The sequence below is a fragment of the Rattus rattus genome, chromosome 7 (assembly GCF_011064425.1).
Source record: "Rattus rattus isolate New Zealand chromosome 7, Rrattus_CSIRO_v1, whole genome shotgun sequence".
Classification (NCBI taxonomy): Eukaryota; Metazoa; Chordata; class Mammalia; order Rodentia; family Muridae; genus Rattus; species Rattus rattus.
In genome coordinates, this window is record NC_046160.1 from 57,438,761 (window position 1) to 57,464,641 (window position 25,881).

General features: G+C 41.3%; 2 protein-coding genes across 2 annotated transcripts in view; one reads left to right on the plus strand and one right to left on the minus strand.

Moving 5' to 3' along the window:
* The first annotated feature begins 1,553 nt into the window (after nucleotides 1–1,553).
* Nucleotides 1,554–5,670, plus strand: LOC116905690 (acyl-coenzyme A amino acid N-acyltransferase 2). The gene is made up of 3 exons (XM_032908674.1): nucleotides 1,554–2,262; nucleotides 3,410–3,612; nucleotides 4,613–5,670. The coding sequence occupies exons 1-3, from the start codon at nucleotides 1,800–1,802 to the stop codon at nucleotides 5,201–5,203; spliced, it is 1,257 nt and encodes a 418-aa protein (XP_032764565.1). The 5' UTR covers nucleotides 1,554–1,799; the 3' UTR covers nucleotides 5,204–5,670.
* Nucleotides 5,671–16,861: 11,191 nt separating this feature from the next.
* Plppr1 (phospholipid phosphatase related 1) overlaps nucleotides 16,862–25,881 on the minus strand; it is a 122,584-nt gene continuing 113,564 nt past the window's right edge. Inside the window, exons 6-7 of the mRNA XM_032907689.1 lie at nucleotides 25,117–25,248; nucleotides 16,862–18,028 (exon numbers count right to left, since the gene is read on the minus strand). Coding sequence (XP_032763580.1) covers nucleotides 17,996–18,028; nucleotides 25,117–25,248 — 165 coding nt within the window. The 3' untranslated portion in view covers nucleotides 16,862–17,995. The remainder of the gene's footprint in view (nucleotides 18,029–25,116; nucleotides 25,249–25,881) is intronic.

Below are 25,881 nucleotides of genomic sequence, written 5' to 3' on the forward strand. Positions count from 1 at the left end.
GTGAACTGTTTTGGATTCATGTGTTACCTCCCTTCAAACATCATAAACACTACATGAGGGCGGGATGTGCTACGTAGTTCATAGTATTAATGCTCAATTTACTTAAAATCACAAAACTGTAGTTTTATAACAGCTGGGATAAGAATCTGTGGGATCAAATCTAGTTAGAATTCCCAGTTTGCTCTCCGTTATTGACCGGATTTTAGCATGTCATTTAGCCCATTTGATCACTGTAACATATAACCATGTGCCCTCACTCCCTCCCTCTTCTCCCCCACTCTCTCCCTCTCCTCTCCTCTCTTCCTCTTCCCCACTCTCTCCCTCTCCTTCCCCACTCTTTCCCTCTACTCCCTCACTCTCCCGCACTCTCTCCCCCTCCCCCTCTCTCCCTCTCCTCCCTTCTTCTCTCTCTCCCTCTCTACCTGGACTCTTTCTCTCTCCTCCCCCAGTCTCTCCCTTTCCTTCCCTAGTCTCTCCCTCTCCTCCTTCACTCTCTCCCTCTGTCTCCCCTCCCCAGTCTCTTCTTCCTGTCCCAGAGTCTCTCCCTCTCCTACCCAAGTCTTTCCCTCTCCACCCCCAGTCTCTTGCTTCCCCTCACTCTCTCCCTCTCCTCCCCTACTTTCTCCTTTCTCCCTCCCCTGGCACAGCCTTATCCACTGAAACAGTGAGGGTCATGAAGCCAACAGCGACAATTGACATAGTTCCAACAAGGCTGAGCAGATTGCTACAATTGTCCTTCTGTCTCTAACATTTGGCTTTTGGTCTCTGCTTGTTGCATTTTTGGACTTTCTGCATTATGATTCATTTTTATGTTTTTTTCTGAAAAAATTTATGTCTGAGTCTTTTTAGGAAAAGTTTATAATTAACTTTATCTGAGCAGTATTTGGAAGTCACCCTTTTGCTCTGGAGATCATTAAGTACAGGTAAGCACAAAGAAGGGACTGTCACTCTAGGAATCTGCTCGGGGTATCTGGCCCTAAGCTAACACAAGGTGTGCAATTGGTGCACGGTAAGGAGAGACAATTGCCAAACTCTAACTGGCCAGGAGAACAGATTATAGATGAAGGTCTCTTTTTATTACAGGCTTAGAGGTCTCTCAGAATAAGTTTAAAGATAGAGGGTCATACAGGGTACGTACACACCTGGAGGAATAAAACTCAGTAAGTTAAACAGACTAAACATTTCCTGCTTTATAGTAGAGATGATAAAACATATAGTGAAAGGAGTTGGGCATTGGTTTTTGCTATTCATGAAAAGATACATTCCGATATTTTTTGTCTATTAAATCAGGCTGCCATATAATAAATGTGTTTGCATGGGAGGAACATTCTCTAGATTCTTTACACTGGAGTTATAGGGCTAATAATAAGAATAAATTCTGTTCTGTTTGTGCTTTTTAATTGTGACTGAAGTTGCAACCCTACAAATGTAAATAAAGATTGAACACAACCTAAACAACGTGGATAATCATTAGTCTGTCTTTATTCTGTGAAACTTGTATAAATAAAGAAGGACCTGGTGGCTTCAGAGCCACAGAAGCTGCCTGTTTGCTAGACAAACCTGCTCATTTCCCCTTATCATTGCCTGACTCCCTCCCCTTGCTGACTCCTTATCTTCAAGTCCCCGGGTGGGGGAGGACGGGAACACACATCCCTGCCACCTACCATTCCCAGAGTTCACTTCCTCTCTCATTGCCACACATTTTTACTAACATCTTTGAAAGGCTTGAGGGCAGCCTGGCCTTGGACTTTAAGTCTCCAGCTCATTTTCCTCTTTCCTTTCCTTTTAACAGCTTGATAATGCTCCAGTTGATAGCCACACCTTCAAATGCCCTTGCGGATGAGCCTGTGTCCATCCGGGCAATAGGCCTGCCTCCGTCACAGATAGTGACCATCACGGCGACAGCGAAAGATGAGAAGGAGAATCTGTTTCAATCCAAAGCCTTCTACAAAGCTAACGAGGCTGGTGAGGTGGACCTGGAGCAGGCATCAGCCTTGGGGGGTGACTATGTAGGGGTCCACCCGATGGGCCTCTTTTGTTGTCTGAAACCCAAGAGGGCTTTCCAGAGGCTGATCAAGAAAGATGTGATGAACAGCCCCCTTTGCATCTGTCTGGACCTGTATGACTCTGTTTGCTTGCTAGAAACAGTCAGAATTCCACCCAAGGCCAGCCAGATAGTGCATCGCTGGTTTGCTGGCCCTGGGGTCAAACGGGAGCAGATCCGAGAAGGTCGGGTTCGGGGAGCCCTTTTTCTCCCTCCAGGTGAGAATTATCTTTGTTGATACAGAACTTAGATTCTTAATTTTTTTCTACTTCTGAGCTCTTTTTTGCTCTATGAATTTTTGCTTGATCTTGGGTTTATAGGTATATGAAATATGTGTAGAGATCAGTTACTGATTATATACAGAAAATACTTTTAAAATTGTTCTCCCGTATACCTATAATTGTACCATTTCTTAGAGAAGAAAGCAAATTTGCAAACAAATAAGATGATGGGCTTGCCCATGTTTTTCTAAGTGGAACGGAGCCTTGGTTGAATACTTGAGAATGTAGGATATGTGTAGATGATATCTTCACTGTTTTCAGGATTGGTGACATTTTGGCTACATAATTGTGAAAGCTAAGAAATCGACTTCACATAAATATGTAGAACCAAATTGTACCAGTATGTTTAGGGCCATTTAAAAAACCTTTGAAAATTCTCCTCTTATCCTAAGTCAAGGTTCACTTGATGAGATTTATTTGAAACCCAGGTCAGTAAATCAGAGGTCAGCTTTAAAAATCAGACACTCTAACCTAATTTCAACATGAAAGTTTACTAATCATGCTAAAGAATGATGGCTAGAGCACACCAGAAGCCCGTGTGCTTTCTGTAATTACACCACTACTTGACTATATGAGCAAAGGACTGTCTGTTGTGCTGTAAAAGCACTGTGGTTTTACTGCATCCAACAAATAAACTTGATTCTGTGGGGTTACAAAGATTGGAGAATAGTGCTGTACTGGCACTTGTGAAGATAAGTGAGCCCCCTGTGCATTCAGAGCCAGGGTAAAGTGAAGTCCCATGGGCTCCAGTAGACCTTGGGACCACTACTGATTTTATATTGTATAAATTTTGGACACTGCACGTTCAAATGATTTCTTATGGTCGGCTTTCTCCTGTATTCACTTACATGAACCCCCATGGCTTTATGATTCACAATTTAAGGAGCTATGACACACAGTAACAATTTGGATGAAATAAATGTGCACTGTCATGTGGACACGTATGTATGCACAAGTACATGTGTGAGTATGAATGAACGTGTACCACTGTGTGCCTATATATACTTCATTGTGTGGCCTTTGCTTTGACTGTCATACTTAGCTCTATTTTAATCCCATTTTCTTATTCTTTTTTTTCTCCCAGGGAAAGGTCCTTTTCCAGGAATTATTGATTTGTTTGGTTTCATTGGGGGTCTAGTTGAATTCCGTGCCAGTCTTCTGGCTTCTCGTGGCTTTGCAGTGCTGGCATTAGCCTATTTTGCCTATGAGGACCTTCCTAAGGAACTGTTGGAGGAGGACTTGGACTATTTTGAGGAAGCTGCCAACTTCCTACTTGCTCACCCCAAGGTACTGAGAACACTTTTCCTTTCATTTTGTGCTATCTTAGGCAGACAAAGCCCAGATGTCTGGTGTAATCTCAGCCTTGGGCAGAGCCTAGTTTACATTTTACGAATGAAAGAATTGTTCAGTTGGTCGCTCATTACTGCTTCCTAGCTCACAGAAGACAATAACTACACAGTGCACACGCTGTGATTCTCCTCATTTGAAAAGCCAAGACATGTTACATTTGAAGCTCATGCAATATATTCCTATGGCCCTTCCAATCAGGTCTATCAGCTACTGAGCCTAAATCCTGAGCTTGGTATGTTTTCATACATCAATGATGATCTCTGCGTGATTCTTTCTCCCAAAGTATGGATCTTTGTGCTAGTGATCAAATTTGTGCTGGTGCCTCCCTAGTGCACACAATTACAACTGTGCACCACCACCCTTACCTGCCTTTTAAATGTAGAGACAAGGAGTTGAACGTGAGTCCTCATGTTTGCCCAGCAAGCACTGTGCCCTTGAGCTGTCTTCCCAGCCCCAAACACCTTTCTCTAGTGAATCCAAAAATATCATCCTTTAGAAAGGAAAACTACCTCTGCTCTTGTCTTGTTCATTCAATGTTGCTGGGTTTTAATTATATTTTTAGAACTTTATTTGAAAATGTTTATTTATTTTAAGACACGGTCTCCCTACCTATCCTAGGCTGGGCGGGAACTCCAAATCTCTGGCCTCAGTTTCCCTGGTATGAGGATTTTAGGATTGTGCCACCATGCCTATCTCTATGACTCTACTTTTCACGTGGTTGTATTTTGATTGTTTAAAGGTGGATGACACAGTTGCCCCCTCAAGATGGCAAAGCTCAGAGACGGTATTATTCAATCAGCAGTAGTCTCTAGCTCTCAAAAAATGGAAGGGCCTAGTTCCAGAGTTAGAATGTTTTGCCTGCCTGACCTTTCTTCAGGAGCGCTTCTTCCCAGACGCAGGAAGATGTAAACTGTTTCTCCTTTGCTCTTCATTTCAGATCCAACAGCCAGGAATTGGTGTGATCTCAGTGAGCAAAGGAGCAGAGATTGGGCTGGCCATGGCTTGCTATCTGAAGCAGGTGGTTGCCACCGTCTGCATAAACGGGCCCAGTGCCATCTTCGACTTCCCACTAAGATACCGGGATCTGGTGGTGACACCCATGCGACAATCCTTGGAATGGACCCAAATCCATGCCTCAGGGGCTGTACGCCTCCGTCACTGTTCGGATCCCCAGAATATGCTGAACCCACACAAGATACTTCCGGTGGAAAAGGCCCAAGGGAAGATCCTCTTCATTGTAGGAGAGAATGACGAAAGCTTGGCTAGCAAGTTGCATGCACAGAGGGCCATGGACCGGCTCCGGAGCCATGGGAGAAGCAGCGGAAGGATGCTGGCATACCCTGGGGCAGGCCACCTCATAGAGCCGCCTTATTCTCCCTTTTGCTTTGCATCCTGGCACTCTGTCTTGGGCAAACCCATACTTTGGGGAGGAGATCCCATCGCTCATGCAGCAGCTCAGGTGCACTCCTGGAGAGAGATCCAAAAGTTCTTCAGGCAACACCTCCTTCAGTCTGGAGGCAAACTCTAAATAGTGTGACCGTGCAGGACAGAGTAAAGGGCAGGTTGTGCGTTAGAGAAGAGGTTGGACTTGGCCTGGGGATAAAGCATCATCGGTTAGGGATTGCAGGGCAACAGTGGGGATAGGGGACAGAATTCTCCTGGCTTTCTTACTCTCACAATCATTGCAATTCAATTGGAAGGAAACCAGACAATTTCACAGACCCGGACATAATTGCATCTGAGGTGTTTCTGATGAATTTGCATGTATTTTGAAATTTTCTAAATCAAATTTTAGGTTGTGTATTGGAATACATCAGTATTCAGATATTGTGATATTTTTGCAAACTGATGAACATTGTGTATGTGTATGTGTGCATGTGTGCGTGAGTGTGTGTGTGTGTGTGTGTGTGTGTGTGTGTGTGTGTGTGCGTGTGTGTCGAGTTCAGGATTCATTTGACCTAGGCATTTTCAATCCAAATAAAATCTGTAAAACTCCCCTTTCTAGGAGTACATGCTCTGTTTAAACTATAGTGAGTTGCATTTTTGGTGCTTGAAATGAACATTCTCGTCCTCTCTCAAGCATAATGCTTGCCATAAATTTCTGGTAGATCACTTTTCTTTAAAAGTGGGATGTGTCTCTTTATTCTAGGTGCATATTACTTTTTTGTTAAAAAAATCAGGAGTGTAGTTAAATTTAATCAAGTGTGTTTTTATTGAAACTGAATGAGCTATGTAACCAAGATTTATAGAGCAATGTCTGGCATACAGCTCTCACCAGATCAGGGTTAGCTGTTCCCGTTTTCATACTGATTTCCTCTCTGAGGCTGTTATGCTTTTCTCTTCTGGACTCTCCTGGTCATGTTCATGGTCACTAGGCACTACTTCTGTGTCCTCATTTAATCTGAATAGATGAAAATCCTTCATTGACTAACAAGGGTTCTAATGTTGCTTTTGGAGACAATCTCATCGTTTACTATTTTGTAGACTTTCACTTGTTTCCTAGTGCATGTTCTTTTCATAAATTATTTTTACACATACTCTGTTTTTTCCCTCTGTTTTCTCTTTTCGAGTGGCGACTCTTGCTTCACCTATTGGTCTAATATGTTTTAAAAAATCATTTGCTAATTCGCTATGTTTTAGTATGTTGTTTTCCTTGGAGAGGAAATGTTCCTCCCCTCCCTCTTTCTACCATACTCTCACAGTTTTAGTTAGCTTCCCGGGAAGACTGTAGATGGAGCACACTACCAGTGTCAACATACAAGACAAAGCAGAACTGAGCACCTAGAAGCAGTCTGGAGAGTGTCAGCTCATTCTCCTGACAGTTTCTCCCCTGTGAGGAGCACATGTAGCGTTTTCTGGACTTCCAGGGAAGAAGAACTGCTCAGAGGTGATGTTCCAGGGAAGACATTCAAATCTGAATTGCTTTTCTTTGCAGTTTTTTTTTTACTCATTACCAGGCTTCTGTGAGTCAGGGGAGTTAGATTTTCCCCAGGGAGACATTCCTGATCACTCTCATCCACCATAACCTATGAGCCTTGGGCTCTGCTGCACCTTTCTCCTACCAGTTTTCACATCCTTCAAAGCTGCTTTCCCTTCATGGTTAGAGACACCCTACCTCAATTCATGAAATTTTACCCAAGAAAGTAGCATCTTGTGGCTGGAGATTCAACATTCAAGCCAGCATCCTTTCATTGGAGTCCCAGCTACAGGTCCTTTTCAATCCTGAAGGAACACAGTGGTTACTTTTGATTTTCTCACATACCTTGGTGTTCTAGTTCCAGAAGTTCAGTTCTCTGTCCAAGTAAACAACCTGGGAATCCCTTTAGAAAACTGCAAGCCTCCTCGCTACATGGATCCTCCTTTTCTTTTACTGGCTCAGTCCCATGAAGGAAAGCAGCTCGTCTACTTACTGTGTTGCATGTCCCTTTTTATTAGAACAATCCAGACCGCATAATAGATGTTCAGTGAGCATGGATGAAGGCACAGATCAAAGCTGGCACAACCCAGATCAAGAAGTAGGAATTGAGTGAAGTTTTGGTGTTCATTACAGAATTGCCATGAAGGATAGGTAGTGACAGTAAGTGGCAGACTAGTTCTTGTGGGCTTCTTGAATTCACCAGTGCAAGCATTGTCAGCACAGTGACTGTCCGGCTGGCTCACATCTTTGTCCCAAGATGGAGTCACCCAAGACACTAAGATGGGGGACACAGTGACTTCGGGAAATGGAATTTGATTGTTCTACAATTCCCAGAAGTCTGCTGGCCCCTAGACTCTGCAGAACTGCTTGACCACAGCTTCCTGCAATCTAACTGCCAGAGTGACCTATAACCCCATCAACTGCTGTTTACTGTAGCCCCCTTTTCTTGTTAAAGTTCAGTTTTCTTTCTTAACACTCTCCCACCACATTCCCTCCACCTAAAATCACCCCACAAAAACCCATACTCTCTATTGTCACGCCTCCTTTCCTTTCTCTTGGAGACAGCCTGACAGTCGGTCCTCTGAATAAAGCTCTGACTTTTGGCTTTCATGGTCTGGTTCTCTCCCTAAGCCACATAGTGTCCAGATCACTGGAAGTACACTGAGGACTTCCTTAATCCTTTCAAAACTTCACGCTAGTAAAGCCAGCTGCTTGGCTTTGCCGCAGGAACGAAGTATATGGTTAGCCAGTAGGTAGCAAAGTTGAAATTTATTTTTAAAAAACTTTAAAAATTATATTACATTTTATTTGTGTGTGTGTGTGTGTGTGTGTGTGTGTGTGTGTGTGTGTGTGTGTGTGTGTGTGTGTTTATATGTGCAGAAGCCAGAAGACACCTTTTTGGAATTAATTCTCTTTGTTTACCACGTGGGTTCCAAGAACAGACCTCAGACCATCTGGCTTGACAGCAAGCATCTTTGCCCACTGGTCTATCTCCTCAGTCCTTAGAAGACACTTTAAACCAATTTTCAAAAACAGGTTACTAGAAAGAGAAGTACCTTGGAAAGAAAGTCAGACATATTTAAGATCATGTCACTTCTCAAAGTAGCCAGGTTAAGTGTGTACATTAGCTATATATGCCTTCAATGGTGGTTTCTGACTTTACCTCTCAAGGGGTTATTAAGAAATCTATCACTCAATATGTTTGGGGGGTAGTGTCTTATATGCACCAAGTGGTATTGCAATTGATAAGCTAAAATCCAAGTTCTCTAGGACTGCAGGGGAAGTTAAGATGCATTTACTGTTAAGAGAGATTTAGTTTTGTTTGCAATATTCTCAGGAAATATCTGGGAAATGAATAAGGCCAAACTAGGTCGTATAACTTCTTGTCTTTTCATACTTCTTCATTATTGTAGCAATTGTGGAACCCAGGCCTTGAACTAAACTCAGGGAATTGGGTATTTGATATATCTGCCTTCAAGATATTATACGTTGCAGTTGCCAACTGCTAATCTATAGTGGGGAATGAAGCCACATTTTCAAAGCATAAATACCAGTTATAGTTTTTACTAATTCATTCCAATGGCATCTACTCTTCCTCCTTTCAAAAGCAAATTAAGGATATTTGTATTCTCCAAATACTGAAGTCACTAAAGCCTTCCCACTCATCACAGCCTAAAGAGATCTTTAGAGCTTACTGCTGGGACACAGAGAGTTATAACTGCTCAGGGCAGACTCTTTGCCATTATTAACCCTGTATCTAAACACGTCATTTTCCAGCTCTTTTAGACCCCATTAAAAGTACTCATATTTCCAAATAATTCACTGTCAATCTTTAGCCAAGTTGTGATGAAGTTTGGTATCTATCTGTTGGGTAAACTTTAACAAAGTGTTTTCTGTGTCAAGTCTGTAATGGGCACATCATCAAAGCATGGAAGTCCCTGAGATAACAGTCACACTATTGCATAACACCACAACACTTTATTAGTCTTGTTTCTTTTCAATCCATTCCCACAGCAAGCCAGAGTTTCTCAGGCATTTCTGCTACCCATTAAAAAAGAGGAAAAGCATTCACTCCAGAACTTATTTCTCTCTTAGGTTATAGTCACTATTTGCCCTGTTTGGACAGAGAGTTTTGTCCTTGTCAGAAAATCCAAGTAAGGACATCCAAACCTGAGAAATGAATCTCGCATGCGAGATTTGAGGGTTTACCCTCAACCTGAGGCCAGTGAAGTATCTTAAGTGTAAGTAAAGACTCTATTAAAGTCATCATGACATAATGCAGGGGTGGGGGTGGGTCAGACTAGCTCATAGACCCAGGAAACATATTAGAAACAAACCCCTTCGTTGTAACTGATCTACAGCAGTATGCCATAGAGCATGGCTTGCCATAGAATACCCTATACACCCTGGACAGTGGAACCAGAGCCTGTGGCCACAGATTTTGAAATAACAAGTGACCTTCCCCGAATCAAACCTAGAGTGAGCCATTTTGTTGACTTGTTTTTTTCTTCGAAATGCAATTTGGTGACCAGATAGGTTGATAACCTTTATGTGTGACAAGAAATAGGTAATAAACATCAAATTTGACTATCATCTTTTTTTTTCTTTTCTTTTTTTTTTTTTGCTGTTTTAGGGAAAATAAAATAAACAGAGCCCTTTATTTTCTTTAAAAATACCACGTGCTGATACTGCCTCTGGGTTCCTGGAGATAAGGGCCAGGAGCAGCAGGTCCCCTGCGTCTGAGACACTGCCAGAAACTGAAGGGATTGACCAGATAAACAGTTCTCTGCACCCAAATCCCGTGGGAGGGAGAGCTAAATCTTCAGAGAGGCAGACATGCCTGGGAAACCAGAACCACACTCTGCCCACATTACTGATTCCAGAGGAAAACACCAAACGCCATCTGGAACCCTGGTGCACAGAAGCTCCCGGAAAGGGCAGCAGATCTTCCTGGTTGCTGCCCCCGCGGAGAGCTCATAAGCAACACCCCACGAGCAAACTTGAGCCTCGGGACCACAGGTAAGACAAACCTTCCTGCTCCAAGCAACCTGCCTAGTGAACTCAAGACACAGGCCCACAGGAACAGCTGAAGACCTGTAGATAGGAAAAACTACATGCCCGAAAGCAGAACTCTCTGTTCCCATAACTGGCTGAAAGAAAACAGGAAAACAGGTCTACAGCACTCCTGACACACAGGCTTATAGGACAGTCTAGCCACTGTCAGAAATAGCAGAACAAAGTAACACTAGAGATAATCTGATGGCGAGAGGCAAGCACAGGAACCCAAGCAACAGAAACCAAGACTACAGGGCATCATCGGAGCCCAATTCTCCCACCAAAGCAAACACAGAATATCCAAACACACCAGAAAAGCAAGATCTAGTTTCAAAATCATGTTTGATCATGATGCTGGAGGACTTCAAGAAAGACATGAAGAACTCCCTTAGAGAAACACAGGAAAACATAAATAAACAAGTAGAAGCCTACAGAGAGGAATTACAAAAATCCCTGAAAGAATTCCAGGAAAACACAATAAAACAGTCGAAGGAATTAAAAATGGAAATAAAAGCAATCAAGAAAGAACACATGGAAACAACCCTGGATATAGAAAACCAAAAGAAGAGACAAGGAGCCGTAGATACAAGCTTCACCAACAGAATACAAGAGATAGAAGAGAGAATCTCAGGAGCAGAAGATTCCATAGAAATCATCGACTCAACTGTCAAAGATAATATAAAGCGGAAAAAGCTACTGGTCAAAAACATACAGGAAATCCAGGACTCAATGAGAAGATCAAACCTAAAGATAATAGGTATAGAAGAGAGTGAAGACTCCCAGCTCAAAGGACCAGTAAATATCTTCAACAAAATCATAGAAGAAAACTTCCCTAACCTAAAGAAAGAGATACCCATAAGCATACAAGAAGCCTACAGAACTCCAAATAGATTGGACCAGAAAAGAAATTCCTCCCGTCACATAATAGTCAAAACACCAAATGCACAAAATAAAGAAAGAGTATTAAAAGCAGTAAGGGAAAAAGGTCAAGTAACATATAAAGGCAGACCTATCAGAATCACACCAGACTTTTCGCCAGAGACTATGAAAGCCAGAAGATCATGGACAGATGTCATAGAGACCTTAGGAGAACACATATGCCAGCCCAGGTTACTGTATCCTGCAAAACTCTCAATTAACATAGATGGAGAAACCAAGATATTCCATGACAAAACCAAATTTACACAATATCTTTCTACAAATCCAGCACTTCAAAGGATAATAAATGGTAAAGCCCAACATAAGGAGGCAAGCTATACCCTAGAAGAAGCAAGAAACTAATCGTCTTGGCAACAAAACAAAGAGAAGAAAAGCACACAAACATAACCTCATATCCAAATATGAATATAACAGGAAGCAATAATCACTATTCCTTAATATCTCTCAACATCAATGGTCTCAACTCCCCAATAAAAAGACATAGATTAACAAACTGGATATGCAACGAGGACCCTGCATTCTGCTGCCTACAGGAAACACACCTCAGAGAAAAAGACAGACACTACCTCAGAGAGAAAAGGCTGAAAACAACTTTCCAAGCAAATGGTCAGAAGAAGCAAGCTGGAGTAGCCATTCTAATATCAAATAAAATCAATTTTCAACTAAAAATTCATCAAAAAAAGATAAGGAAGGACACTTCATATTCATCAAAGGAAAAATCCACCAAGATGAACTCTCAATCCTAAATATCTATGCCCCAAATACAAGGGCACCTACATACGTAAAAGAAACCTTACTAAAGTTCAAAACACACATTGCACCTCACACAATAATAGTAGGAGATTTCAACACCCCACTCTCAACAATGAACAGATCATGGAAACAGAAATTAAACAGAGATGTAGACAGACTAAGAGAAGTAATGAGCCAAATGGACTTAACAGATATTTATAGAACATTCTATCCTAAAGCAAAAGGATATACCTTCTTCTCAGCTCCTCATGGTACTTTCTCCAAAATTGACCATATAATTGGTCAAAAAACGGGCCTCAACAGGTACAGAAAGATAGAAATAATCCCATGCATGCTATCATACCGCCACGGGCTAAAGCTGGTCTTCAATAACAATAAGGGAAGAACGCCCACATATACATGGAAGTTGAACAATGCTCTACTGAATGATAACCTGATCAAGGAAGAAATAGAGAAGGAAATTAAAGACTTCTTAGAATTTAATGAAAATAAAGGTACAACATAACCAAACTTATGGGACACAATGAAAGCTGTGCTAAGAGGAAAACTCATAGCTCTGAGTGCCTGCAGAAAGAAACAGGAAAGAGCATATGTCAGCAGCTTGACAGCACACCTAAAAGCTCTAGAACAAAAAGAAGCAAATACACGCAGGAGGAGTAGAAGGCAGGAAATAATCAAACTCAGAGCCGAAATCAACCAAGTAGAAACAAAAAGGACCATAGAAAGAATCAACAGAACCAAAAGTTGGTTCTTTGAGAAAATCAATAAGATAGATAAACCCTTAGGCAGAATAACGACAGGGCACAGAGAGTGTGTCCAAATTAACAAAATCAGAAATGAAAAGGGAGACATAACTACAGAATCAGAGGAAATTCAAAAAATCATCAGATCTTAATATAAAAGCCTATATTCAACAAAACTTGAAAATCTGCAGGAAATGGACAATTTCCTAGACAGATACCAGGTCCTAAAGTTAAATCAGGGACAGATAAACCAGTTAAACAACCCCATAACTCCTAAGGAAATAGAAGCAGTCATTAAAGGTCTCCCAACCAAAAAGAGCCCAGGTCCAGACGGGTTTAGTGCAGAATTCTATCAGACCTTCATAGAAGACCTCATACAAATACTATCCAAACTATTCCACAAAATTGAAAGAGATGGAGCACTACCAAATTCCTTCTATGAAGTCACAATTACTCTTATACATAAACCACACAAAGACCCAACAAAGAAAGAGAACTTCAGACCAATTTCCCTTATGAACATCGACGCAAAAATACTCAACAAAATTCTGGCAAACTGAATCCAAGAGCACATCAAAACAATCATCCACCATGATCAAGTAGGCTTCATCCCAGGCATGCAGGGATGGTTTAATATACAGAAAACCATCAACGTAATCCATTATATAAACAAACTGAAAGATAAAAACCACATGATCATTTCATTAGATGCTGAGAAAGCATTTGACAAAATTCAACACCCATTCATGATAAAAGTCCTGGAGAGAATAGGAATTCAAGGCCCATACCTAAACATAGTAAAAGCCATACACAGCAAACCAGTAGCTAATATTAAAATAAATGGAGAGAAACTTGAAGCAATCCCACTAAAATCAGGGACTAGACAAGGCCACCCACTCTCTCCCTACTTAATCAATATAGTTCTTGAAGTTCTAGCCAGAGCAATCAGACAACAAAAGGAGATCAAGGGGATACAGGTCAGAAAAGAAGAAGTCAAAATATCACTATTTGCAGATGATATGATAGTATATTTAAGTGATCCCAAAAGCTCCAACAGAGAACTACTAAAGCTGATAAACAACTTCAGCAAAGTGGCTGGGTATAAAATTAACTCAAATTAATCAGTAGCCTTCCTCTACACAAAAGAGAAACAAGCCGAGAAAGAAATTAGGGAAACGACACCCTTCATAATAGACCCAAATAATATAAAGTACCTTGGTGTGACTTTAACCAAGCAAGTAAAAATCTGTACAATAAGAACTTCAAGACTCTGAAGAAAGAAATTGGAGAAGACCTCAGAAGATGGAAAGATCTCCCATGCTCATGGATTGGCAGGATTAATATAGTAAAAATGGCCATTTTACCAAAAGCGATCTACAGATTCAATGCAATCCCCATCAAAATACCAATCCAATTCTTCAAAGAGTTAGACAGAACAATTTGCAAATTCATCTGGAGTAACAAAAAACCCAGGATAGCTAAAACTATCCTCAACAATAAAAGGACTTCAGGGAGAATCACTATCCCTGAACTCAAGCAGTATTACAGAGCAATAGTGATAAAAACTGCATGGTATTGGTACAGAGACAGACAGATAGACCAATGGAATAGAATTGAAGACCCAGAAATGAACCCACACACCTATGGTCACTTGATTTTTGACAAAGGAGCCAAAACCATCCAATGGAAAAAAGATAGCATTTTCAGCAAATGGTGCTGGTTCAACTGGAGGTCAACATGTAGAAGAATGCAGATCGATCCATGCTTATCACCCTGTAAAAAGCTTAAGTCCAAGTGGATCAAGGACCTCCACATCAAACCAGATACAATCAAACTAATAGAAGAAAAACTAGGGAAACATCTCGAACACATGGGCACTGGAAAAAATTTCCTGAACAAAACACCAATGGCTTATGCTCTAAGATCAAGAATCGACAAATGGGATCTCATAAAACTGCAAAGCTTCTGTAAGGCAAAGGACACTGTGGTTGGGACAAAATGGCAACCAACGGATTGGGGAAAGATCTTTACCAATCCTATAACAGATAGAGGCCTTATATCCAAAATATACAAAGAACTCAAGAAGTTAGACGCTGAGGGGAGACAAATAACCCTATTAAAAAAATGGGGTTCAGAGCTAAACAAAGAATTCACAGCTGAGGAATGCCGAATGGCTGAGAAACACCTAAAGAAATGTTCAACATCTTTAGTCATCAGGGAAATGCAAATCAAAACAACCCTGAGATTTCACCTCACACCAGTGAGAATGGCTAAGTTCAAAAACTCAGGTGACAGCAAATGCTGGCGAGGATGTGGAGAAAGAGGAACACTCCTCCATTGTTGGTGGGATTGCAGACTGGTACAACCATTCTGGAAATCAGTCTGGAGGATCCTCAGAAAATTGGACATTGAACTGCCTGAGGATCCAGCTATACCTCTCTTGGGCATATACCCAAAAGATGCCCCAACATATAAAAAAGACATGTGTTCCACTATGTTCATCGTAGCCTTATTTATAATAGCCAGAAGCTGGAAAGAACCCAGATGCCCTTCAACAGAGGAATGGATACAGAAAATGTGTACATCTACACAATGGAATATTACTCAGCTATCAAAAACAATGCCTTTATGAAATTCGTAGGCAAATGGTTGGAACTGGAAAATATCATCCTGAGTGAGGTAACCCAATCACAGAAAAACATACATGGTATGCACTCATTGATAAGTGGCTATTAGCCCAAATGCTTGAATTACCCTAGATGCGTAGAACACATGAAACTCAAGACGGATGATCAAAATGTGAATGCTTCACTCCTTCTTTAAAAGGGGAACAAGAATACCCTTGGCAGGGAAGAGAGAGGCAAAGATTAAAACAGAGACAGAAGGAATACCCATTCAGAGCCTGCCCCACATGTGGCCCATACATATACAGCCACCCAATTAGTCAAGATGGATGAAGTAAAGAAGTGCAGGCAGACATGAGCCAGATATAGATCTCTCCTGAGAGCCACAGCCAGAATACAGCAAATACAGAGGCGAATGCCAGCAGCAAACCACTGAACTGAGAATAGGACCCCCGTTGAAGGAATCAGAGAAAGAACTGGAAGTGCTTGAAGGGGCTGGAGACCCCATATGAACAACAATGCCAAGCAACCAGAGCTTCCAGGGACTAAGCCACTACCTAAAGACTATACATGGACTGACCATGGACTCTGACCTTATAGGTAGCATTGAATATCCTAGTATGATCACCAGTGTAAGGGGAAGCCCTGGGTCCTGCTAAGACTGAACCCCCAGTCAACGTGATTGTTGGGGGGAGGGCGGCAATGTGGGGAGGATGGGGAAGGGAACAACCATAAAGAAGGGGAGTGGGAGGGGTTGTGGGATGTTGGCCTGGAAACCGGTAAAGGGAATAACACTCGAAATGTAAATAAGAAATACTCAAGTTAATAAAAAAAAATACCACGTGTTTAGGTAAATGCAATGAGATACCCTGACACCAGATGACTTCATACTTAGCATATAGGAGAGGAGAGAGAATCAAAGTGAGCAAGTCATTAATTCATGGGACTTCCTTTCCTCTGTAGCATCCATGAACCATCTAAGTAGGCACATCACACCAAGAGTGGTTGGACTTGGTTCAGAGGCATAAACAGAAAGAATAGAAAGAAGAATGAGGCAGAGCTGGACCACAGTGTTGGGACTGGTGTGTGTCACAGTGTTTTAGAGTTTCAGGGTTCATCGCCCTGGAAACAACAGACACATTGTATATGTGAGGGCAGGCAATCAGCACTTGGGGTGAACAGAGTCTTAACTACAAGTTCTTTTCCCTGACTTTAGTCAGACACTACTTAGAACATGTATATGAATGTATATAAAAGAGTTTGGGTAAACAGTCCAGGAAACGGGTCCCAGGAAAGTTTTATCAGAGGTAACGTTTGTTCCTAAAGAAGGCTAATAGTTGGTTGAAAACTTGGAAATTTCAGGGCAGGTTGAAGACTAAGGTGTCACACTAGGAATCCAGAAAATACATTTGATTTGAATATCGTAATAAACGAAGGAGTTCTTTCACCTTACTTTAACACACATGCATACCTACTCATGTATAGTCGTCCCTTCCTTCCCTGCTCCTGCCTCTATTCTCCGAATGACCTTCTAGTCATGCCCCCAACTGAATGGTTGATTCAAACACTCCTCACACGAATGGAAAAGCACAAACACTCCATGCTTCTTCAAACACCGCTGAGTGAAATGGCAAAAAAAAGGACATGAGCCAGAATATATTTTGTGATAACTTTTTTTCTTCTGTTTAGAAAAAAAATATGTACAAAAAAAGCTAAGAAGAGCTGACACGGGTGAGTCAAGGAAACATTTTGATAGACACAGAGAAGGAGCTCCTTCTCCCAAAGGAGGGACACATTATCATCATGCTAGAAAAAATGGGATGCAGTTAAAAATCTAAGAACGGTTAAAAGCCCCACAGTGAAGCTGTTGCTCTGGGGTCTACACGTAGGTGCTCTGATGGCCTTTCTGTAAAATAATACTGTGCAAACTGTAAAATATTCTTTTTCATAAAAAGTCCATACAATGTGATATACAAAACTGTTGAGTTGACAGGAAAGGCTGGGGCCAGCTGCTCTCTTGGATAGGAGGCTACAGTGTTACAGTGTCACCTGCCCAAGGTCAGAATTTCAGACCGACCCTGTGCTCCAGAGGTGAGCGAGGCCATTTTCTAAGACAGCATCATATAACCAAAGCACACTCCCCCCCCACCCCGCCCAAATATAGGCTTCTCTGCCAATAGTTAGGCAGCTAGGACTTTTCACTTAGTATGCCCCTGATGTTTTAACTTGGAACGCTGTCAAGTATTAACAGAACAGAACACAATGTTCTCTTCCAATATTTTTTTTTCCACAATTGATTTTGAGATTTACAATTAACCACCATGGTCCTTCCTGTAACTCAAAAGTTTAACTTTCATTAAATTTCAAAACTTCTGGAGGAGGCAGCAGCCGTGGTAACAAAGGTTTAAAGTGGGTCGTTCACTTTATTTGTGTCTATAAAACTGAGAAAAATTTTGTGTACAAATATCACCAAACAACATCAACAATTGAATAAATGTGGTTCTTCAATGCACACTTGAACAAGAGGAAAATTTTGTCGGTTTTAAAAATCTGGCATAAATATATTAAAGCTGACCAAAAGAAAAGAAAAATAGAATCAGGGCAAGCTACATCACTCCTTCATACAAAAAAAAATGTACAAAACATTAGCCTCTAACTAGATAAATGTGACACTTGTCTTCCCAGTTTGACTGGAGTAACTGTGTGTTTTGAAGTATTGAACTGGAAGGCTGCCGAAAACACAAAACTCAAACCAAACAAATGCCGAGTAGCTGCATGTCTTCATTGTCTCAGGTGACTTCCGTCATGGAGGCTGAGTGATTCTGTGGAGCAAGGAATAGGAACCATCTCAGAGCCGGGATTAGAGACGTTGACATGCTAGCCTCCATTCCTGAACTGTCTCCCAGAGTAGAGTTCATGGAGCTTTCTCATTTTCAGTAATCTAGTACTTTAAACTTTTCATATAGTGTATTTTGATCATATTTTTCCCTTCCCGCAAATTCTTCCGAGATCATCCCCTTTCTTTTTCTTTTTTTTTTCTCTTTTTCGGAGCTGGGGACCGAACCCAGGGCCTTGCGCTTGCTAGGCAAGCGCTCTACCACTGAGCTAAATCCCCAACCCCCGATCATCCCCTTTCTTAACCCCCAGCTTCAGGTCCCCTCTCAAACAAATAACACACACACACACACACACACACACACACACACACACACACACACAGACACACACACACACACACACACACACACACACACACACACAGACACACACACACACACACACACACACACTGCCCCAAAACCTACCAAACTATGCTTTCCCCTTCATGTATTGTTCCAAGGCCCTTCAACTCCTGTCAACTCTTCCTTCAGCATTCCCAACCAAAGTGGAATCACTTCTTCGTGTAAACCTTTCCCTACTGCATTAATATAAGTGTTTAAGCCAGGATCCCAAAGCAACAGCTACATTCCATACCTTTGAAATGTTTTTTTTTTAATTTTAATTTTAATTTTTATCTTTATTTTTATTTTTATCTTTATTAACTTGAGTATTTCTTATTTACATTTCGATTGTTAGTCCCCTTCCCGGTTTCCAGGCCAACATCCCCCTAACTCATCCCTCTCCCCTTCTATATCGGCTTCCCCTCCCCATCCTCCTCCCATTACCACCCTCCCCCCCAACAATCACGGTCACTGGGGGTTCAGTGTTGGCAGGACCAAGGGCTTCCCCTTCCACTGGTGCTCTTACTAGGCTATTCATTGCTACCTGTAAGGTTGGAGCCCAGGGTCAGTCCATGTATAGTCTTTGGGTAGTGGCTTAGTTCCTGGAAGCTCTGGTTGGTTGACATTGTTGTTCATATGGGGTCTCAAGCCCCTTCAAACTCTTTCAGTTCTTTCTCTGATTTCCTTCAACTGGGGTCCCATTCTCAGTTCAGTGGATTGCTGCTGGCATTCGCCTATGTATTTGCTGTATTCTGGGTGTGTCTCTCAGGACAGATCTACATTCGGTTCCTGTTGGCCTGCACTTCTTTGCTTCATCCATCTTATCTAGTTTGGTGGCTGAATATGTATGGGCCACATGTGGAGCAGGCTCTGAATGGGTGTTCCTTCTGCCTCTGTTCTAAACTTTGCCTCCCTATTCCCTGCCAAGAGTATTCTTGTTTCCCTTTTAAAGAAGGAGTGAAGCATTCACATTTTGGTCATCCTTCTTGAGTTTCATGTGTTCTGTGAATCTAGGGTAATTCAAGCATTTGGGCTAATATCCACTTATCAATGAGTGCGTACCATGTGTGTTTTTCTGTGGTTGGGTTACCTCACTCAGGATGATATTTTCCAGTTCCAACCATTTGCCTATGAATTTCATAAAGGCATTGTTTTTGATAGCTGAGTAATATTCCATTGTGTAGATGTACCACATTTTCTGTATCCATTCCTCTGTTGAAGGGCATCTGGGTTCTTTCCAGCTTCTGGCTATTATAAATAAGGCTGCTATGAACATAGTGGAGCACGTGTCTTTTTTATATGTTGGGGCATCTTTTGGGTATATGCCCAATAGAGGTATAGCTGGATCCTCAGGTAGTTCAATGTCCAATTTTCTGAGGAACCTCCAGACTGATTTCCAGAGTGGTTTTACCAGTCTGCAATCCCACCAACAATGGAGGAGGGTTCCTCTTTCTCCACATCCTCACCAGCATCTGCTGTGGCTGGAGTTTTTGATCTTAGCCATTCTCACTGGTGTGAGGTGAAATCTCAGGGTTGTTTTGATTTGCATTTCCCTGATGACTAAAGATGTTGAACATTTCTTTAGGTGTTTCTCAGTCATTGGGCATTCCTCAGCTGTGAATTCTTTGTTTAGCTCTGAACCCCATTTTTAATAGGGTTATTTGTCTCCCTGTGGTCTAACTTCTTAAGTCTTTGAAATGTTTTAAATACTGATTACTGACTAAGCTTTCCTGTATGACTTTTTTTAGGAGTTCTGTGGGACTAAATTTATTATTTTCCAGTGGATATAGTGGTTTTCATTTGATTTTAGGAATGTGATCTACATAACTCAGGGCCATTAAAATGTCTTTTTTTCCATATTTTAAAATTAAATTGTGTGTGTGTGTGTGTGTGTCTGTGTGTGTGTGTGTGTGTGTGTGTGTGTGTGTGTGTGTGTGTGTGTCTGTGTGTGTGTGTGTGTGTGTGTGTGTGTGTGTGTGCCTGTGTGTGTGTGTGTGTGTGTGTGTGTGTGTGTCTGTGTGTGTGTGTGTGTGTGTGTGTGTGTGTGTGTCCCTGTGGATATGAATTGTTACCGCATGGATGTGGAAGTCAGAAGTACAGCCTGCAGGAAATGGTTTTCTTCTTCTGGCATGTGGGCTCAGGAGCTCAGTTCACCCGGTACTTGGTGATAAGTATTTTTACCCCCTAAGCCAGCTCTCTGACCCTAAAATTTCTTAAGAGTCACTTCCTGATCTTGTGCATGATTATTTTTATATTTGTATGAAAATATCACATGTGTTTTGGAGAAGATTTTTATATATGTGAATGAATATTATTAGATATCTATATCCTTATTACATTCTGTTGCTTGCTTATTACTAAAATATGTTGTAAATATGCTGCTTCATATGAGTTTATTTTTCCTTATAACTCTGTTATGTTTTGTTTACAAAAATTTGCTAAGGTGATCGTCAAAGTCCTGCTGTTTGTTCAAGCTTAAAATCCTAAGCTAGGGGACCATGGAACTGGTAAATACATCAGGAAAGTGTGGTTTTCATCAGATTATTAGACGATTTTGGATCTTTATTTTGGGACACTGGAAACATATGCTTAGGAGTTCAGATGTACACTTTTAAACTATTTGTTTTATTTTTATGTATGCATATGTTTGTGTGTACTTGTGTATATGTGTTTATCAGGAGGCCCGAAGAGGGCATGGGGTTCCTTTCAGCCACAGTTTTTAAGATTATGCAGAAAGTACGCAGCCGCTGTGCTGTGTTCCCAACTCTTAAGTCCATAACCAGCCCAGGCTACTGTGAGTTGTTTGACTTGGGTTCTGGGAACAGAACTCTGGTCCTCTGCAAAACAGCAAGTGGGCTATGTTCTCAGCTACATAGTTTAAAAGCTGGGGGTTTGATGCTTTTCAAGTTGTGCTAATTAATTAATTAATTAATCAATCAATCAATCAATTAATTTTACTCACCGTTGAACTGAGGATCTCATGTTTGCCAAGCAAGTGCCCTGTTACTGAACCATATTCCAAGCCCAGAATTTTTCTTAAAACTTTTTTTTTTGATTTTTTTTATGTGTCTGAGTGTTTTGACTGCATGTATGCATGGAACATAAAATGTGTGTAGTGCATGCAGAGATCAGAAGAGAGTGTTGGATCCTATGGAACTACAGTCACAAGTGGTCATAGGTCACTATGGGGGTGTTGGTAACCAAGCTCACATCCTCTGCAAGAAGACCAGGATGGGCTCTTAACCAGAGAGCTATCATTCCAATCCCGATTTTACTTTTATAATATACTTTCTTGTTTTTGTCAACACTTGTGTTTATGTAATATTATGTAATACTAAGTAGGAAGGATGAAGTCAGTCAGTAGCTTAAGATAGGCAAGCAGGTGACTTTGACCTGAGTCCTTTAATTCTGTTTTGTTTTATTTTTCTATTTATAATATGAAGTTTGTGGTAGTGCTAATTCAGAATCAAAGGTGCATCAGATTTCTCTGGGAATATTTTTCAACTTGTTTCCACTGTGCATTGCTGAACTAAAATCTCTTGAGAGAGGGGTCCAGGTATCTGTAGTCTTGTTAGCAACTAGTTGCTGTTGTTCTTCTTGTTTTTGTTTTTGGTATCCTCTCTTGTTCTTCTTGCTGTTGTTCTTGTAGTAGTATTGTCATCAGCTGTTGTTGTTGTTCTTCTTTTTCTTGTATGTTTTATCATCTTTTATCCTCATGCATAGAAAGCATCCATCAGTACAGAGGTAAATAGTTGCTTCATTTCTAATTTATTTGTTTGTTAGAGTGAATACGAGCATTCGATTGCAGAACATGGGCAGCTGAAAGGTGGTCTTTTGGAAATCATTTAGTAACTCTTAGGCCCATACAGTGATGGCTGGAAAACTTGATCTCTTCAGTTTGAATTTTCTACAGTAATTTACTTTTTAGTTCCTTTGTACTGTGCCCTGTCTTAATCAGCAATATTGGCAGGAATAGCAGAATGCACAGATATCAAATGTGGGTTAATATTTTAAGGAGGAGGACTCCGTGAGACAAAGGGAAAAATGTTCCAGGAGGAGAGAAAGGAGATTCCTGACTTCTGGTCACAGGAAGCTGTTCTTCTGAGGTTCTGAACGGCAGGCAGATTTCATGTGTGCAAATATGTACTCCCAAGGGCAGCTCTGGTCTCTAAAATCTCTGTAATTCCTCCCTCCCTGGTAAGATGATTTCATTCTTCCAACCACAAAGCATCAGCTTCTACTGTCTACTCTGGCCCCAGGTATTGCATGGGAGGCTCTTACTCAGAGAGAACATGCCAGACACTTATTGGAAGCACAGTTCAGGTTTACCATACAACTTCAGCAGCACATTTTCACGCTTAAGCCTGAGAGAGGTAGACTTTTAAAAAGGAGGTTTGCTCAAACGACATAAGAGGCTGTATGCTATAGTAGGACACACAGGGTTAGACGTGTTCCTGTTTATTTTTGATTAAACAATCTTGGGAATGTTACTTAAGCATATCTTGCTTTCTCAAATAGGGTAACATCAGTGTGGGAGTACTGTGAAATCGAGAGGAAAGGACTCCCAGTGATTGCTACTTCTCTTTCTTGAACAGTGAGTAAACGGCATTATCTTCTTTCTTCGTGAAAATGTTTTCTAGTAAAAGCCATGCTTGCCTTCTCCAGTTGTCCACCATTGGTTTGGACTATGCCACATGGACTATGCCAGTACTTCTTAAAGCTTCCTGCAGCCGTGTTCTGACTCACCTGCAGACGTTTTGCTCATCGGTTCTTTCAAGTCTGTGTTTGTCACAGAAATAGTGATTGCAGAGACAGTGTCTCTGGTCTGACCTGAGGTTGCTTGGTTTTGGCTGAAGGATCTACTTGAGATTTTGGCTCTGGCTCGCTTCCATCCAACCAGTATTTGTGTTACACTTAGTAAATGTCAGAAAACACATCACATAGGACATAGATCACAGAAGCCAGAGCCTTAAAGTTTCTCAGTTCTATGAGGAGCATAAATAAGAAGGAACGCTAATTGTAAGGGGCAATCACATGATGGATGTAGAAAGACCTTCTGTCCAAACTTGATATTCATAGGGCCTCAGATTTAGACAAGGAGAGCACATATATCTACACATAGATAATATCAGGCTTGGAAGGAGTTCAGCTTCAACCTGTAGCACCTAATGCATTTATTGATAACCTTGTTGATACTCTTGGTATAGATACTCGAGCATCTTTTCATCACTGTGGAGAAGAGTCATATCTGAAAGTGTTTGGTTCTTCATTTTTCAATACGAAACCTTTAGAGTATGTCCTAGAAATCTGTTGTCCTACTCAACTACAATTAGTCTTGGAGGAGGAGAAAAAAGCCACAGACATAGGCTAAGGTCTGACTGGTCTGGGTAGATGGAAGACATCCTGCTAAGACTAAGAATACTCAGGGGCACTAAGTACACATAGACTGATATGTCTGTGCAACTAAGCAAATAGTTCTTTTCAAACGTATTATTTTTCTTCTATGTGCATGAATGTTTGTCTGCCTGTTGGTATGTGGAATAAGTACATGCCTGGTGCCGTTCTTCTGTTCACTTTAATTGTATTTACTCATCTTCACTTTCCCACCTTCTAGCTGGGTGAGGTGGGTAAGGAGTTCAATAGCACTGACTTCAATATTTTCATTCTTATCAGAGAGATGGGCATTGATAAATGTCCATTCTATATGATGATTATTCAAACAAGAATAGCTTTGAATGCTCCTGGAACAATACCAGACAAGAGTTCCAAGTGTCACATGTCTAGGCTTCTTTAACAATCTTTAAGTGACTTTTTTTGTCCTCTCAGAGTAGGCATTTCTTTTAACTTGCATTCCTATGGTGAACCTCATTTAGCACAGCACATTGTGACAGCTTTATTTCCACGGTTCTCAACTATCAGAGTTCTGCAGAGCTAAGGCTGTATCTAATTACTGTTTTGACCTCATGCATGGATGCGGTAGGACTCCTCATCAAAATGTATTGATGTATTGGATTTGTGACCATTGGCAGACCACATTCTGTAACTCTAACTTGCGTAACCAGTCACTAGATGGATCAAAATCTTTGTCCTTCCAAACACAGTTGCCCTTCCATTACCTATGAGTTTTGCAACCATGCGTTTGTGCAATCATAGGTGAAAGTATTTAGGAGGGTAAACACAGTTGCCCTTCCATTATTCATGGGTTCTACAGCCATGCATTTACACAATCACAGATGAGAAGCACCTAGGAGACTGGATGTGTACAACATTGTCTCCTTTTTAGATCCCCTCAACAGTACTGTCTAACAACTATTTTCTTAGTGTTTGCATTGTCTTAGGCATTGCCAGCAAAATGGAGATGGAGGTATATATTAATTTCTGTGCAAGCTCCATGCAAGCATTCTGTACTACACTAGGAATGTGTGAACTTTGGGTTTTAATATCCCCCGAAAGTTTGGATCCCCCTTCTCACCCCCAAGGACACCAAGGGAAATGGAACTGCACAGGAAACAACTTGGTTGTTAGTCAAACTGGCTTTCCATAGGAATAGTTCAATTTTCCTGAATGCTGATTGTACATTAGAGAACAGAGTACCCAAAAGCTGCTTGGGAACATTTAGCACTTCCTCAGGATTGAATAAGCAACCTGCAAAGTTCAGGAGCTTGCTTGCTAAAGTGACTTTACTATACCTGTGCACTTAAGGTTTCCAGCGGGCTCTCTATCCTTGGGAAAGCCATCAGAGGAACTCCACGGGGATCCTCAGGTTTGGGTTTGGAAGCAGAGCCTTGAGTTCCTTTAAAGTTATGAACCACACACATACCCTGCAGGATGAAGGGGGGAGAGAGATTGGGTCAGACTCTAGCAGGCAGCCACTGGTCATCTCTGAGAGTGACAGACCACTGTCCTTGAATATCATCATCAAGGTGACATTTTTCCTTGGAATTATGGGAAATCGAGGCTTGAACTGCATGCTGAGCACATTGCAGGGACTACAGGGAAATTCATCAGGTCACTGGGGGCACCCCACAGAGCTCAACTTCTCAGCTGTTAAATAATGGGAGTGGGAAAACTTACCTTATAGACTTGTGACAGTATGACACATGTAAGTCCCCTTGTAATCACACCAAATATGTTCTGAAGACTGCTGTGTGCCTGGCAGTGTCCTGGGGTTGTGCCTCATTTTGGTTAATTTAGTCAAAAATGTCCAGTGGTAAAACATGCAATGCTATTAGTCTCTTCAGCTTGGGCTGGGGAAGTTTAAATTCTTCAAAATTCCACCACTATAATTTTTCTCTTAAGTAACAAATACAACAAGTACTCAGTCCATATTGTCTGATGTTTAATATCTGCCTAAAACGATCATAGTTGAATATGTCTTTATTGTTTTCTTGACTTAAACAATTCACTATAAACGTCTACTTCCCCTTTCTTATTTCCTACCAGAGTTATAGTTT

Bases quoted from the DNA above. Each gene is read 5' to 3' on its own strand.
- LOC116905690 (XM_032908674.1), top strand. From the start codon at position 1,800: ATGCTCCAGTTGATAGCCACACCTTCAAATGCCCTTGCGGATGAGCCT. The intron at 2,263-3,409 runs GTGAGAATTATC...TTTTTCTCCCAG, and splicing joins AGCCCTTTTTCTCCCTCCAG to GGAAAGGTCCTTTTCCAGGA. The intron at 3,613-4,612 runs GTACTGAGAACA...TCTTCATTTCAG, and splicing joins TCCTACTTGCTCACCCCAAG to ATCCAACAGCCAGGAATTGG.